The sequence below is a fragment of the Dryas octopetala genome, chromosome 4 (assembly GCF_963921425.1).
Source record: "Dryas octopetala chromosome 4, drDryOcto1.1, whole genome shotgun sequence".
Classification (NCBI taxonomy): domain Eukaryota; kingdom Viridiplantae; phylum Streptophyta; class Magnoliopsida; order Rosales; family Rosaceae; genus Dryas; species Dryas octopetala.
In genome coordinates this window covers 10,089,991-10,105,662 of record NC_141369.1, presented here as the reverse complement: position 1 = coordinate 10,105,662, position 15,672 = coordinate 10,089,991, and the positions used below count along the sequence as shown (strand labels likewise).

The following is a 15,672-nucleotide window of genomic DNA, read 5'->3' as shown; positions in this document are numbered from 1 at the left end:
ACTACATAATGCAATCTCATAATCCGAACTGTTCATTTTTTAGATTTTCATTCAAATATTATTCTTACAAAAAATTAACTAAATTAGAAATCGTTCAATCAACTATTAATAAGCTAATTGTTCTCAACAAACACAATTTATTTTTATAAAACATTTAAATGATTGTAATGATCATCAAATATATGGCTAAATAATTTTTTGTAAAGATGATCTTTAAATTAAGACTTAAAAAATAGACGATTTCGATCGTTATATTATAAAGTGAAATATGCCCCACAAAAGATCCATTATTTAGTTATTTAGCCGTAAACGAAGAACCCGACATTAAAAGGGGCATATATATATATAATATTGAGAAGAAAAAAGAGGAACTAGCAAAATTAGGGAATAGTTGCTGACCAGCTGAGTGTAGTTTGAATTTGGCTAGCAACTGTATCTGCTGCTCAAAGAACTATGGGGATTGAACCCGTCAGATGCAAGTGCGAGCCTAAGGTTTCTAGGATCTTCAGCAAATTCAGGCCACTTATCGTCCACTAACTTCCAAGATGGAGAATCTGCAGGATGCCGCATCTTACCATCTTTCACTCTTTTATCATAATGCCAAGTCAAACTCTCAGATGTTTTACTAGACTGAAACATCTTTTTAAACCTTGGGATAATGGGAAAGTACCACAACACCTTCGCAGGCACCCCCTCCTTAATAGTTGAATACCTACTTAACTTCCACCTTGACACATTACAGTTAGGGCAATTAATCTCATCTGCATACTCATTTCTATACAAGATGCAGTCATTAGGGCATGCATGTATTTTCTCATAGTCCATCCCTAAAGCACACAAAATCTTCTTTGCCTCGTACATAGATGTGGGTATGTTATTACCTGATGGAAGAAAATCTCCAAAGGCAATCAAGTAGTCAGTGAAACTTGCATCACTCAATCCATGCTTCGCTTTCAAATTGTACAATCTTACCAGTGCTCCCAACTTGGTGAATTTATCACAACCAGGATACAAAGGTTCATCGCCATCCCCAACCAAATTCATGAAATCGTTAGAATCATTTGAAAATTCTTCCTCTTCATTATCTCCCATATCCACTGTTTCGGAGACAAAATTATCTTCTTGTTCCTCCACACTTCTAGCTGCATTCGCAAATGTACTAGAAACTTCTCCGTGCCATATCCAATTTTGGTAACTTTGGTCAACCCCATTAAAATATAGATGATCCCTTATAACTCCAATCCCAAATTGTCTCATATTTCCACATTTTTGGCAAGGACAATGAATGAGGTTTGGGTTTCTAGCATGCTGTAATGCAAACTTGAAGAATTCTTGAATCCCTAACTCATATGCCCTTGATCTTCTATCCGCATACATCCATGACTTGTCCATCTTTGACTTGTCCATACAAACATGCATGTCATTTATAAAATCATACCAATATTGACTCTAGTGAAACAAAAAAAATACAAAGATAAACTAAACACAACCACTATACCATTGAACATGGGCATGCAATTGAAAGCTAACTGGTCTTACAGTAAAACCCATATCAGTAAAACCCAATAAACCCCATATCAGTAAAATCAATCACAAACCACAATAACTTCCATTTTAAGATTGACCAAAGTAAAGCCTAGATCATCTATTTTAATTCCATTTTTATCAAGCCACAATAACTTCACCCAGAACTAGAACAAGAATAAGAGAGACAGAGTAGGTGACAGAGAGGAAATCAACACTAACCTGCAGGCTGATCTAAATTAGATATTTCAAGCTAGCACAATGCATCTTAAAATTATACACCTAGTTCAGTCTTAGTAATTTCCTCAATTGAAATAAAGCAAACACAATGGAGTAAATGAACTTATATGGTTTCTATTGGGTAGGGGAGGGGTAGCAACTTTCCACTTCAATATACAATTACTTACTCATAACTATTTTTCTCATCAAAATCAAACATTCATTATAATGAGTAACAAAAGTTAATCAATAGCATCAAGAAATCAATATAATCCTTTCAATAGTCTACAAATAAAACCCCTACCATCAAAATAGAAGAAAACAAGATGCCAAAACCAACAAAACGAAAAAAAAATAAAAGGGCCTGATGAACTCACCTTTCCAATTCAATCAGCAGCCTAGCTATTTTCTTTCCCCAAGCTCAACAATATCACCAAATATCACCAATATGAACTTCACCTTCAGCAAAAACACAAAACAAAAAGGTTTAGAAGAACCTCAAAGAACAAAAATCAGATATGCACAAAAAAAGAAAGAACAAAATGTAATGAGGAAAAAATCCCCCAAAATCAAACCCTATATCAACTGTACCTGAATCGGAGTGCAGAGATGCGCGAAGATGATTCAAGAGAGTGCAGAGATGGCCGGGCGATGAGGAATGGGCGGAGACGATGAGGACGGAGATGGAGGTCGGTGACGTCAAGAGACGTGTAGATGGAGAGGGAGCTGGGACGATGTCGAAGATGGAGATTGACGCGCAATGAGGACAGAGATTGATGCGCGAGAGGGAAGATCGATCGGTGAAGCCAGAGGATTGAGTTGAGGAGGGAAGATCGATTGATCAATGAGGACTAAGTTGTGGGCTAAGTGTGTGTGAGTTTCTGAAAGTTGAAGTCAAAGGGCTTTGACCCAAAAAGACCTAATTAAGGCGCGATATATTTCATTAACGCGGTCATGCGCTTGTCAAATACAAAGACCCGCAAAATTTTATATTTTTGTGAAACTTGCCCAACACAACGGTATTCCCTAAAACTATTGTCTGTTAATTATTAGGAAAAATTATCAAACCAAATACCATGGGATAATATACATTAATATAACGGTTTGTTAAAAACCGTTGTGTGGTAAATTAAGATAACGGAAAAAATACAAAACGTTGTTTATTGACCGATGTCTATTACATTTTTTGTAGTAGTGGCTGACCACGACGAGCTTGTATTCCCTTTAAGTTGAGCAGCATATAACTGTCCAAGAAACAGGAGTGTCTGTGACTGTACACCCCGTCGGCATAGCAGTCGGAACACAGATCATAGCTGTTGTGGCCTGTGTCGAAGCACTCAACACACGTAAAATACAACCCCATGAGACACACTCTACACCCATCGCACCACACGTTCCTGGTTTTAACGATGTAGTAAAATGTCAAAACTTCCTCGAAGTCCAGAACACCATCACCATCCAGATCCAGAGCATTGAAGAAGTTGGAGTCAACCCGACCATAGCCGTTTTGCTGAAAAAATGTCATGAACTCCCTCTGAGTGACTCGGTCGTCGCCATTTGTGTCCATGGAACGAAAGAAGTCAGTCGCTAGTTTCCGAAGGTTACCTGGCCCATTTTTGTAATATGCTGAAGCAGCCTTATGTAATTCCTCCATCACTTAAATTTATTTTAGGGCACTTGAATGTTGAAGCTATAGCCTATAGCTAGCTTGGCTTTAGCTTTTATAGAGTCTACTTGTGTTCTCGTGTGCACGCATATGCATCTGCTATTCAATATTCAGTTTAATAGATTAGTTAAGCCAAGATATTCTAGCAATTTTTCACTCGAGTGTTGTTCCACATGTCACCAACTGATTTGCGCGTAGGAGAAACTTAAGAAGACAATCAAGTTCATTCTACTTAAGGTTCTTAAGTGATTTGACTCGCTAGTAATTATTATAGAGCAAATTATCTGTAACTACTTCAATTATACACTAATTTTTAATTTAGTACCCCAACTTTAAAAATTTGACAAAAAGTACCTTAACTTTGATTTTGTGTCAAAATTGTACCTCCGTTAGTTTTTCTGTCAAATAAACCATTATATGCTGACGTGACAGGGGTATTTTTGTCTTTTTACCCACATTTAAAAAATAATAATATTTTTAAAAACTTTTGAATAAAAAAAAATCTTAAAAACTTACAGATAATTAATTAAAAATAAATAAAAACTTTTAAAAATAAAAAAAATTTGGGAGGGTCGGGTTGGTGGGGTGAGGGGGTAGGGTTGAGGTTTTGGGTAAAGGTGGGGGAGGGGTGAAGGGGGGGGTGGGTCGGGGAGGGGGGTTGGGTAAGGTGGCTGGGGGGAGGGGGTGAGTCGGCAGGGAGAACCTCTGTTTAGCATTAAGGATAATCCTTAGACAAGTCTACCTCTAAGTTGAGGTTTACAAATTAACTAATGTCCATACACAAGATGTAATCAAGCACACCTACATGTCGATCACATGTGAATGGACTTTGTCAAAACTAATGCTTAAATTATTTTCAAAGTCAAATATGTACAATAATTCTATTGGTTTCAATCAGAGAAATGAAAAAAATTCTATGAAAGTTCTTTGCCTAAAAGTTCTTATAGGATTAAGCTATGAATGTCAAATGAAGTTGATGCTTTATTATAATATGTGACTAACTCTTCAGCAGTAAAAGCTTTTTTTCCCCCTCTGGATGCTTTCCTCTTTTGTTTCTTTAAGTTGCAATATTAGGTATAAGTTTGCTATATTAATTCCTTTGTTTTCTCTCTTTTTTTGGGTTGTGCATTTTGATTAATTTGACTTGGGTTTTATCTTTAAATTAGATTTCTTCATAGGGCTCAAACTCGAGTGGTAAATATAAGACCTTCTCCTCCCTTTTGAACCGAAAAAAAGTTGGATATTTTGGGCATATTTCCCTGTCGCTGTGGGGTTGGCCTCCCCAAACAAAAGTCATGGAATATTCTTCTATGTTTATTATTTCCTTCTTGTCATGTTCTACCTTTCCTAACTCCATCATCCATTGACTTTGTCTCCACCTTCTGAAAGAACCACATTTTCCATCCCTCAGTAGAGAACAATCCACAAATCATTAATTGAGTGGGCAGTAGTGCTACATATACCACATTTTTATACCATAATTTTATACCACCTTATGTGGCAACTTACATGTCATTCATACATTGGATACTAAAAAAGAAAAAGAAAAACCCAAAAAGAAAAAGAAAAACATTATCCAATAAAGTAATGACACGTCAGATGGTATAAAAATGTGGTATAAGAATGTGGTAAGTATAGCATTATTCATTGAGTGGGTTAGGAAATTAGAAACCCAAATAAAAACATATAAATTCCAAGTAGACTTAAAAGAACTAGTCTATGCCGTATAGCGTTGGCAGGTGTAACAGAGAAAAAACAAGATTAGGCCTCTTCAATTTCTATCTATCCCATTGATTGAATATTTCAAAGGCCTATTAATTGTGAGATCCCTCAGTAGAGAACAATCCACAAATCATTAATTGAGTGGGTTAGGAAATTAGAAACCCAAATAAAAACATATAAATTCCAAGTAGACTTAAAAGAACTAGTCGCCGTATAGCGTTGGCAGGTGTAACAGAGAAAAAACGAAATTAGAAACCCAAATAAAAACATATAAATTCCAAGTAGACTTAAAAGAACTAGTCGCCGTATAGCGTTGGCAGGTGTAACAGAGAAAAAACAAGATTAGGCCTCTTCAATTTCTATCTATCCCATTCATTGAATATTTCAAAGGCCTATTGTGAGATCCCGTATTTTTCAAAGTTTTATTCTAAATAATTGGAGAATATATTTTGATCATTTTAAGAATTTATTTGAAAATTAAAAAGGTTTTGGATTTATTTTAAATTTTGTTTTAAATCGAGATTGACTCAAAGTTGACTTTTAAAGTTAGTGGGCTTTCGTCTTTGACTTTGGGCCCGTCGGTTAGATCTCGAGTCCACGAGTTCATAAATCAGAGTTAGGGTTTGAGAGATATGGACATTTGAAGGGAGGGGCAACCTTGTAATTTTGTATAACGAGTTTTAAATACTCAAATCCAGAAAATTCTGGGGGCATTATTCTCTCTCTCCCCGCTGGTTTTTCTCTTTCGGATGGCTCGCTCTTCCCCCCCCCCCCCCCACCCCGTGATCTCTCTCTTCGACCTTTGGTCGTCCGGCACCGGATTTCAGTGATCCGACCGGCGTTGGACTCGTCTCCACGCCGCCGACCTCCCAGTGGGGTCCGATCAGCCAACCAAACAGCAACGGCGACGCCGTTTCTGAACGAAGCTCTCCGACGGCGACTCGACTTTTCCGACGAGTTCAAGGCCGGCGACCACTTGGGTTCTCTTCCCCAGGCTCCAGCGAGTTCAGTGGTGCCACCCCTTGCTCTGGCGACTGCCCACAGCGGCGAATCGACGACAGAAAGGCCGGCGGCTTCCGCCGTCGATTTCGGCCGTTTCCGGCGACAGTTGGTCGGCGATCCAGTTACGAAAAACGATCCTCTATGTATGAGCTTTGTTTTCCCCTTGGTCTGATTGTTCAATTTTGTGAAAGTAGAAATTTGAATTTATGGGGTTTGACCCATTTCGAGTTTACCTTGAATTGAGCCTACTTGAATGATTTCTGAGTTGTATTTCATCCAATTGAAGTGCCTAGGTTAAACTTGGGTTGATTTTTAGATGAAAAATCATTTTCTTAGATTGTGCCGCCGCTGCCACCGTCGGCTCCGCCACTTGTGGCGGCGGGTCAGGTGATTTTCCTTGTCAATCAGCTTCCCCAGGACATCCAGAGGCCAATTCTAGGGTTTGTTTGCGTATTGGTGAGTGTTTGTGTGTTGTTTATGGCCGGGCAGCCACCGTGTGTGGTGGTTGGCTGCTCGTTTCGGTTGTTTAATAGCTAGTTGAAGAATCTATTGTATATTGTTTGTTGTCTGGTCTTAACAGGTACGTTGGCTCGGGAGAATTTGTAATCCGATGCCATTTCAATTTATGAACCCAAAATCTGAAACCTGGAATCTTAATTTAGTATTTTACCGATGAGGGCATTCATGTTGATTTCACTAAAACTAATCGATTTAGTTTCGAGATAACGTTTGAGTAAACCCTAGGCTTTTGGTTAAGTTCTAAGGGTAATTTGGTCATTTTACGTAACCCTCGAGAAACAGAACGGAACGTGATTGGAGATATTGAGAATACCTTGTTCTTATTTACCTAAATTAAATTGAAAAGATAATCGTGGGGAGCGAATAGGTTTTACATTGTTTGACATGTTGACATGAATGGACAAACTCCAGAACTTGTTTGGATGATGTTTTTGTGCTGTTAGTGCACTATATGAATTGCTAGGGATTGACCATTTGATTGATGATGTCTTACTATTGATTTGATAAGTGAATTTCTATGGAATGTACAAATGTGATGAATTGCTATTACTTGGTAAATCAATAACCTTGGAATGTGCTTTAATTGAATCGAGTTGAGTATTTGGCGAGGGGCGTGACAAGTTTGAGATCTTGTTAATACCGATTTCACTCTAAGACGAGCTTTCTGAATCGAAGTGAGCCTCGGACAAGTTTCTTTTTTTTAAGTTTGGGATTTATTTTGGATATGTGAGTGGACTTTTTCTTTTTATAAACGTTTTTATGAAGTTTCATGATTGAAATTTTTACTTGTTGCCTTGAGCTTTACTTGAATTTGTTGAATAGTGAGTTTGATTTTGATATGAAGAGGTTTTATGGTTTCCGAATGAATATTTTTTTTTCAATATAATCCATTGAGAATTGAATTTGAGATTTATTCTTACTTTTAATGAATTTATAATGTTTTGGCTTGACATTTGATTTCATGGTTTTAAGAGCTATATTATTTTGAGACGATTTATTAATTGCATGATTTAAGGATTTGTGAAAAGCTTAAGAAATCGTTGACTTTATCTATTTACAAGAATAATTTTAGAAAGTGGCAGAGCGATTTTCAAATCGCCATATAAGTACCCTCACCCACAGGTACAAATACAAATAGGTCTTTGGGACCCATCATGGCACACACATAGGCTTTCGGCCGTGTGCTGGGATGCCTCGTCCTTTGGGGGTAGTCTACGTGCACGTACGACATTTTGGCTTGTTGTACGACGGCGATTCGATGGTACAAGGGCCACCGTATGTCCACTTGTATGACGGCGTTGCGATGGTACAAGAGACACCGTAAGTCCACTCGCATAACGGCGTTGCGACGGTGCGGGTGGAAGGTCAATCTGTGTGCATGTACGACAATTTGGCTTGTTGTACGACGGCGATTCGACGGTACAAGGGCCACTGTAAGTCCACTCGTATGACGGCGTTGCGACGGTGCGAGTGGAAGTTTATGTAGACGGTCCACTTGGTGCGACGGTCTTGTACGGTACCAATGTGGAGCCTGTCAATTGTATGCTTATATGGGCAACGTTTTTACTAAAAACTTTATTAGATAAAAACATTTTTAGTTATTTTCTATCAGTTCAAGACTCAAAAGAGGTTTACAGGTCAAAGTTTCAGTGTAATACGGGCTCGAGGTTCGGGGCATTACACCTATAATTCAAGACTTCTATCTATCCCATTCATTGAATATTTCAAAGGCCTATAATTCAAGACTTGGCGTGTACAACAACTATATTACAATGAAACAACAACAACCATAACTCTTTCCATATATTTTCATTTGCAACCTCTACTTCATTCCTCTAAAACATGGATTCTCCTATGCTTCAATCTCTGATTCCTTTCCTTCTAATCAGTGGCGGAGCCAAAAAATTTAAACAATGGGGGCACCTAAACAATGCAAGCTACTGAAGTGACAATTCAAGCTATTTTTTATTTTGTTAGAAAACTTCTTAATTTTGTACTCTCTTTAATTTTTTATTAACTGTTGGGACAACACAGGCATCACTTACCCCTTTTGGAGAGTAACCAATTACTGTAGTGAACCTGGGTTTGAGGTCCAATGCACCGATCTGCAACAGATTGGAAAGATAAGGACATAGGAGAGAAGAGAGAGAGATGAAGAAATCTAGGCATCCATCCCAAAACCAATTGGCAATTGGAGTAGTAGCTCAAACTCTTACAAGCCACTATGTAAGGTTATACTTTTCCAATGTGGGATAACACTCCACATTTCTCACACGCCCCCGCACGTATAGTGTTAATTAAGCCAAACACTTTGACAACTCATATTGGGTGATGTGGAGCACGTGTGGCCACTAAGCCTAACACAAGTGGGGGAACCTGCTCTGATACCATGAAGAAATCTAAGCAATCATCCCAAAACCAATTGGCAATTAGAGGAGTAGTCCAAACCCTTATAAGCCACTATGCAAGGTTATATTTTTTTCAATGTGGGATAACACTCCACATTCTCACAAGAGAAATAGAGAGAGGAGAGAGAGGAAGGAGAGAGGGAGAGAGAGATAGAAGAGAAATGGCGGGTTGAACCGCCACCGACCTTGCCGGCAGTAGGGGTGGTTGAGGGTGGGGTCAAGGTGAGGACAAAGAAGGACATAAGAGAGAGAGTAAGGGAGAAAGGAGAGAGAGAAAGAGACAGAGGGAAGGGGAGAGAGAGAGAGAGAGAGAATATGAGGACGCACAGTGGGATGGACCACCGGCAACAATGGCAGCGGGGGGTTGGGACTTAATTAGGGTGGATGGTTTGTTTGGTAGTCCTTTATGGTCATTTTAGGTTGGGCTAAAATGGTAATTCATTAAATGCATGAGAATGGTGTGTAATGAGAGGAAAAAAGGTGTGCATATAGCAGCATTCAAGAAAAAATGGTGTGAGGTAAGAAAGGGATGTGTAGTGAGAAGAACAATGGTGTGCATATAGTAGCTCTAAAAAATAAACTCACATAGTCAAATTAAAAACTCTCAAAAAATTTAAAATTCAAGGGTTTATTTCATATTTAGTACCTAAACTTTGACCCTTGTCTTAATGTGGTACCTAAACTTTTATTTGTCCCAATTGAGTACCTAAACTTTTATTTTGTGTCTAATAGGTACCAAAATGAATTTTTGTTAAAATTGTCAATAAAAATTAGGGGCAATATAGTCAAAGTATATTTTAATTATTTTCTTTATATATTTAAAATTATTAAAAAAAACACACAACAAACAAAAAAAATTAAAAATTAAAATTAAAATATAAATTTTTTGAAGTGACTATATTGCCCCTATCTTTTGTTGATAATTTTAACAGAAATTCATTTTGGTACCTATTAGACACAAAATAAAAGTTTAGGTACTTAATTGAGACAAATAAAAGTTTAGGTACCACATTAAGACAATGGTCAAAGTTCAGGTACTAAATATGAAAAAAACCCAAAATTCAAACAAAAAATCACCTTCACCCTTACCATCAAACCACATCCCCACCCCCACCACCCTCCCTTTCCTCCCTCCCCTCTCTCCATCCCACACCGCGCACCACCCCCATCCTCCTCCCCTATCTCTCTCTTTTTATCCCTCTCTCTCTATCATGTTTCTCATCCTTTCTCTTTCCTCGCTCTAGTACAAGTGCTCAAATTTTTTAAGAAAATAGTACGTATATTGCGTTTGGTGGTTCTCCGGCGTCGAGCGGCGGAGCTATTCCTTAGGTTTCGCAGATCGTCACCAAGTCGATCTAAAGGGATTGGCGACGGTAGTCGATGACCGACGCTTGAAGAAGGGATCGTGGTCATGGGTTCAGATCAAGAGAGAGAAAGAGGGGAAGAGAGAGAGAGAGAGAGAAGGAAAAAAAGGGTGATATTGGGATGGGGGAGGCTACCGGCTATGGTCGCCAGTGGTGGAACGGCTGAAGGGTGGCTGGGGGTGGTGGACAGTGTGGGTGTTGTTGGTGGTTTATTTTATTTTATTTTTTTGTAGTTTTTAAATTTTGATTGATGACGGTTTTTGTTGCAATATCATGAGGCAAAAGTGATAATAAGCATTGTATTTTTGTGAAAGATGAACAATGTAATGGCAGTTTTAGAGGGATTTTAGAGAAAATAAATGAGTTTAGTTGATTATTATTTTTATTTAAAAATTGTTAATTTTTATTTTTCGTGTGCTTTTTAGAAATATTTTTTCATTTTTATAAAAAAAATTTCAATTTTTTAAATTTATTTAAGGGCAATTTGAACCGTCAATTCTTTAAATTTACCATCAAAGATAATCTATGCAAAAATTTAACAAATTGATTATCTAATACTTATGCAAAAATTTAACAAATTTACCATAAAAAATATAATCATCTAATTATTGTCAAACAAATAGATTAAGAGTGGTGAATAAAAAAGCTTAATGGTGCGTTTGGATGAAGTAATTTGAAACTACTAAAGAATTCACAAAGACGGAATTAAAAATGGTGTGATTTAAAATTCTAGGATTTGTAAATTCTCTTGTTTGGATAAATGTAATCATAATGGAATTTAAATACGAAATTTATAGTAGTTTTATAAAAGAGTGATGGTGATGGTGGCAACAATAAAAATGATGTTTGTGGTGAGTTGACGATGGTAGTAGGGGTCGCCCACGGGCGGTGGAAGAAATGGTGGTGGCAAAAATTGAGGTATTGGAGGTGGCGGCAATGGCGACATTGGCAGTGGTGGTGATGGTGGTGGTGACAGCAACAGCGATGGTGGTGGTGATGGCACTGGTGATGGAGGCGGCGGCGGCGGTGTCAATGTCGGTGGTGGTGGTGGTGGTGGCGGTGTCAGTGGTGGTGACGGTGACGGCGACAATGGTGACAGTAATGGCGATTGTGGTGGTGGCGGCGAAGGTGGTGTCGGTGGTGGTGGCAGTGGGCGGTGGTAGTGGTGGTGGCAGTGTCGGTGGTGGTGGTGGTGACAGTGGCGGCAGTGGCGGTGGTAGTGGTGGCAGAGGTAGTGGTGGCGGTGGAGGTGGTGTCGGTGGTTGTGGTGTCGGTGGTTGTGGTGGTGATGGTGGAGGCAGATGTGGCGGTGGTGGTGGCAGTGGCGGTGGCAGTGGTGGTGACGGTGGTGGTGGTGGTAGCGGCGGCATGGTGGTAGTGGTGGTGGTATTGTAATTAATTGCCAAGGTGATGGGTGGACACGACTTTTTTCTTTTTAATAAAAATTGGAATTTTGAAAATGACACCAATTTAGGTGGAATTTAAACTTAGGCTTAATTGTGTTTTTACCACCCAAAGTTTGGAGTGATTCCCATTTTACCACCCAGAACTTTATTTGTCCCACTTTACCACCCAAAGTTTACATTGATTCTCACTTTACCACCCAGAACTTTATCTGTCCCACTTTACCACCCAAAGTTTACATTGATTCTCACTTTACCACCCAAAGTTTACATTGATTCCTACTTTACCCCCTGAATCTAAAGTGACAGAATAAATGGAAAAAGGTTAACTGGGACACGAAAAATAGTTTTGGGTGGTAAAATGGGAATCAATGTAAACTTTGGGTGGTAAAGTGGGACAAATAAAGTTTTAGGTGGTAAAGTGGGAATCAATGTAAACTTTGGGTGGTAAAAACACAATTAAGCCTTAAACTTATAATTTACAACTTTCAAATCCCAAGTTTTTTTCCACATAGAATTTATAAAATTCTATATTTATGGACCCAAACAAGGAAATTAGAACATATAATTTTTTAAATGCTGAGTTTTATTTAAATTCCAAGTTTTTTTTCTCCATCCAAACACACCATAATTGTGTTTTTACCACCCATCCATATATTTATTTGTCCCACCTACTTTACCACTTACAACTATTTTTTTGTCTCACTTTACCTTTTTTCATTCATTCCATCAGCTAATCTGTCAATAATATTGATGACAAAAATGCCCCTACCAAGTCAGCATTTTTGACGACTTGGGTGACGAAATGGATGGCAAAAGGTAAAGTGCAACCGAGAAATAGTAAAGTAGGACAAATAAACATTTTAGTAAAGTGAGAATCAACTGAAATTATGGGCGGTAAAAAAAAATTAAGCCGAATAAAAATGAACTCAAAATCAGCAAAACTTTAAATTCAATGATTTTTTTAGCATTAGTCAATGGCAAATGGCCTTGAAGGATACCATTAATTGTCTCCATTATTACAAATTTGTATCACATATACGCTTTATATATATTAAAATTGCTCTAAAGCTAACTAATTAGCAATTTAATATGAAGCTAACCACCTTTTTGGGCTCAGCACAAGATATAATTTCATAATTCGAAGCATTTATTTTTTAGACCCTACTTCAAATATCATCTTTGTGAAAAATCTCCAAACTCAAAAGTCATTTAGCCATTTAATTTTAATAACAACCATTTATATGCATTCATCGAAAACAATGTTTGTCTATTTATTTGATTACAATTAGATGACTAAATGATTTCCAATTTGGTTGATTGTTTGTAATCATGATCTTTGAAGTGAGGCCCAAAAAATGGATGGTTCAGATTATAGCATTAGTTATATATGTAATGAGCCCAAAATGGTGGTTAGATACATATTAACAGTTAGCTTTAGAGCACCTCTCTCTCTCTCTCTCTCTCTCTCTCTCTCTCTCTCTCTCTCTCTCTCTCTATGTATGTATATATATAACTCTTATGATTATTGGACAAAAAATAAGAACTCTTATGATTTAACCTTTTTGGTTCCAGGTTCACGTCATTTGCTAGCTCGTTGGCTAGCTTTTGTTATAGGTACGTATTTATAGTGAAATATATAACAAATAGAAGTTTCTTTCAATATTTCTTTTCCTCTTTTTTTTTTTTTTTTTCCCTTCTTGCACAAATTAATAACTTCAATGCTTTTTGAATATAGCCATTTTGGAAGGTGTTTTTGGGACCAGCATAATCGTTGGTTGTATTATATGCATATCAAGGAAAAGAAAGGTCATATTCAAGAAATATAAAAGTAATGAGTTTGATGTCGAAGCATTTATAAGGAATTATGGATCGCTTACCCCAAAGCGGTATAGTTATTCGAATGTGAAGAAAATGACAAACTCATTCAAAGATAAAATAGGTAGAGGAGGATATGGCACTGTGTACAAAGGAGAGCTACCCGAAGGCCTTATTGTGGCAGTAAAAGTCCTAAGCGAGTCCAAGGGTGATGGAGAAGAATTCATTAATGAAGTTGCTAGCATTGGTAAAACTTCTCATGTCAACGTAGTCACTCTTTTGGGATTTTGTTATGAGAGGTACAAAAGAGCTCTAATTTACGAATACATGCCTAATGGATCTCTGGATAAATTCACACATGACCACAGATCTAATGAAAATTGTCGGTTAGAATGGAACACATTATCGGAAATTGCAGTTGGAGTTGCGCGAGGACTAGAATACTTACATGGTGGTTGTAACACAAGAATTCTGCATTTTGACATAAAGCCTCAGAATATTCTCTTGAATAAAGATTTCTGTCCTAAAATATCTGATTTTGGCCTTACAAAACTATGCAAAACAAAGGAGAGTATTGTGTCGATGCTGGGTACAAGAGGGACTGTAGGTTACATTGCACCGGAAGTATTTAGTCGGAACTTTGGAGGAGTATCTCACAAATCTGATGTTTACAGCTATGGGATGTTGGTTCTCGAAATGGTTGGAGCAAGAAAGAATTTGGATTCCGGAGTGTCACTTACCAGTGAATTAATGTTTCCGCATTATGTTTATAAAGATCTAGAGTTAGAGAAGGATGAAAATATTTTTGGGGTTATATTAGAAGAGGAGAAGGAAATAGCAAGAAAGATGATATTAATAAGTTTATGGTGCATTCAGACCATTCCATCTGATCGGCCATCAATGAGCAAGGTGGTAGAGATGCTGGAAGGACCTCTTCATTTCTTGCAAATTGCACCAAAGCCTGGCCTTTCTTGTTTTCTTCTACAAGACCTGCAGAAGAATCTGAGACCACATCCCAACCATCTGAAACAAGCTAGGGCTGTATTAACTATGTGCTTATTAGGGAATTCAAGCTGAATTGTAAGAAAATTTTTAGTTCGTGAAAATGAAACAATTTTCACTATCTAGAAAGTGAAAAACTGAACATTTTTTATTGTATAAAACTTGAAAATGAAAGAATTTTATTTTCACTTTGTAAAATTTCGTAAACCAAATTTGTGACCCAAATATTGAAATCGCCAAAATTAAAATAACAAGATAAAGTAGTAATTTCACGAAATAAGAGGACCAAAAGTGTCATTGGGCCTCAAAATTTTTATAGATTAGACTTTTCATTGACTTTTTAACTTTGGGCCAACTTAAATGGTAAAAAGACTTGGCTGAATTGAAAAGAAACTTTAGTTTAGTACCTAAACCGAACTGCCCCTCAATTTTATTTCAACAGCAGTACTAAAATCTTTTTGTATTTTAATTAGTTTTAGGGGCAGATCCGTGACATCAGTTTTGCCATATCAGACTTAATTTGATGTAAGGGTTCAGAATTTGGAGAGCGGATTCCTTACCAGGTTTTTGGTACCAGAATGGTACCCAACTTTGTATCTTAGCCCTTCAATCAATCTAATGGTTTCATAATGCACAATAGGAGTAATGATGTCCATATTTATTCTTATCCAAATAAAATAATATTTTATTTTTTATCTAATTCTTGAAACAATTTTTTTTTTGTGTTCCTTAAACAACGTGAACCCATACTAATTGGCTTCCAGCGTTTGACAAAAAAAAAAATTGGCTTCCCACTTGTTTAGCTCTGGAGCTTCTTCCAGACTTCCACTTCACAAACATTCACTCCATTAGACTATGATTGCTTCCAGTGCCTTTCATTCGGTCTTCAACTCCCCTCCTATTTTCAAACTCTGAATTAATTCAATCATTTATTGCTGGGTTGCACAACAATTTGTCTTATCTAATTTTTGCCTAATTAATCTTCATGTTCTTCTATTAGCCCTTTATAATCAACACATTTCTCT

General features: G+C 37.4%; 1 protein-coding gene and 1 pseudogene across 2 annotated transcripts; one reads left to right on the top strand and one right to left on the bottom strand.

Moving 5' to 3' along the window:
* Positions 1–423: 423 nt before the first annotated feature.
* Positions 424–1,392, bottom strand: LOC147286671 (uncharacterized). The gene has a single exon (XM_086240815.1). The coding sequence runs from the start codon at positions 1,390–1,392 to the stop codon at positions 424–426; it is 969 nt and encodes a 322-aa protein (XP_086096941.1).
* A 12,022-nt stretch (positions 1,393–13,414) lies between these two features.
* Positions 13,415–14,682, top strand: LOC147286670 (PR5-like receptor kinase pseudogene; annotated as a pseudogene). The gene is made up of 2 exons (XR_015121666.1): positions 13,415–13,444; positions 13,566–14,682. The product of XR_015121666.1 is annotated as a PR5-like receptor kinase pseudogene (transcript).
* Positions 14,683–15,672: the final 990 nt, after the last annotated feature.

Bases quoted from the DNA above. Each gene is read 5' to 3' on its own strand.
- LOC147286671 (XM_086240815.1), bottom strand. From the start codon at position 1,392: ATGGACAAGTCATGGATGTATGCGGATAGAAGATCAAGGGCATATGAG.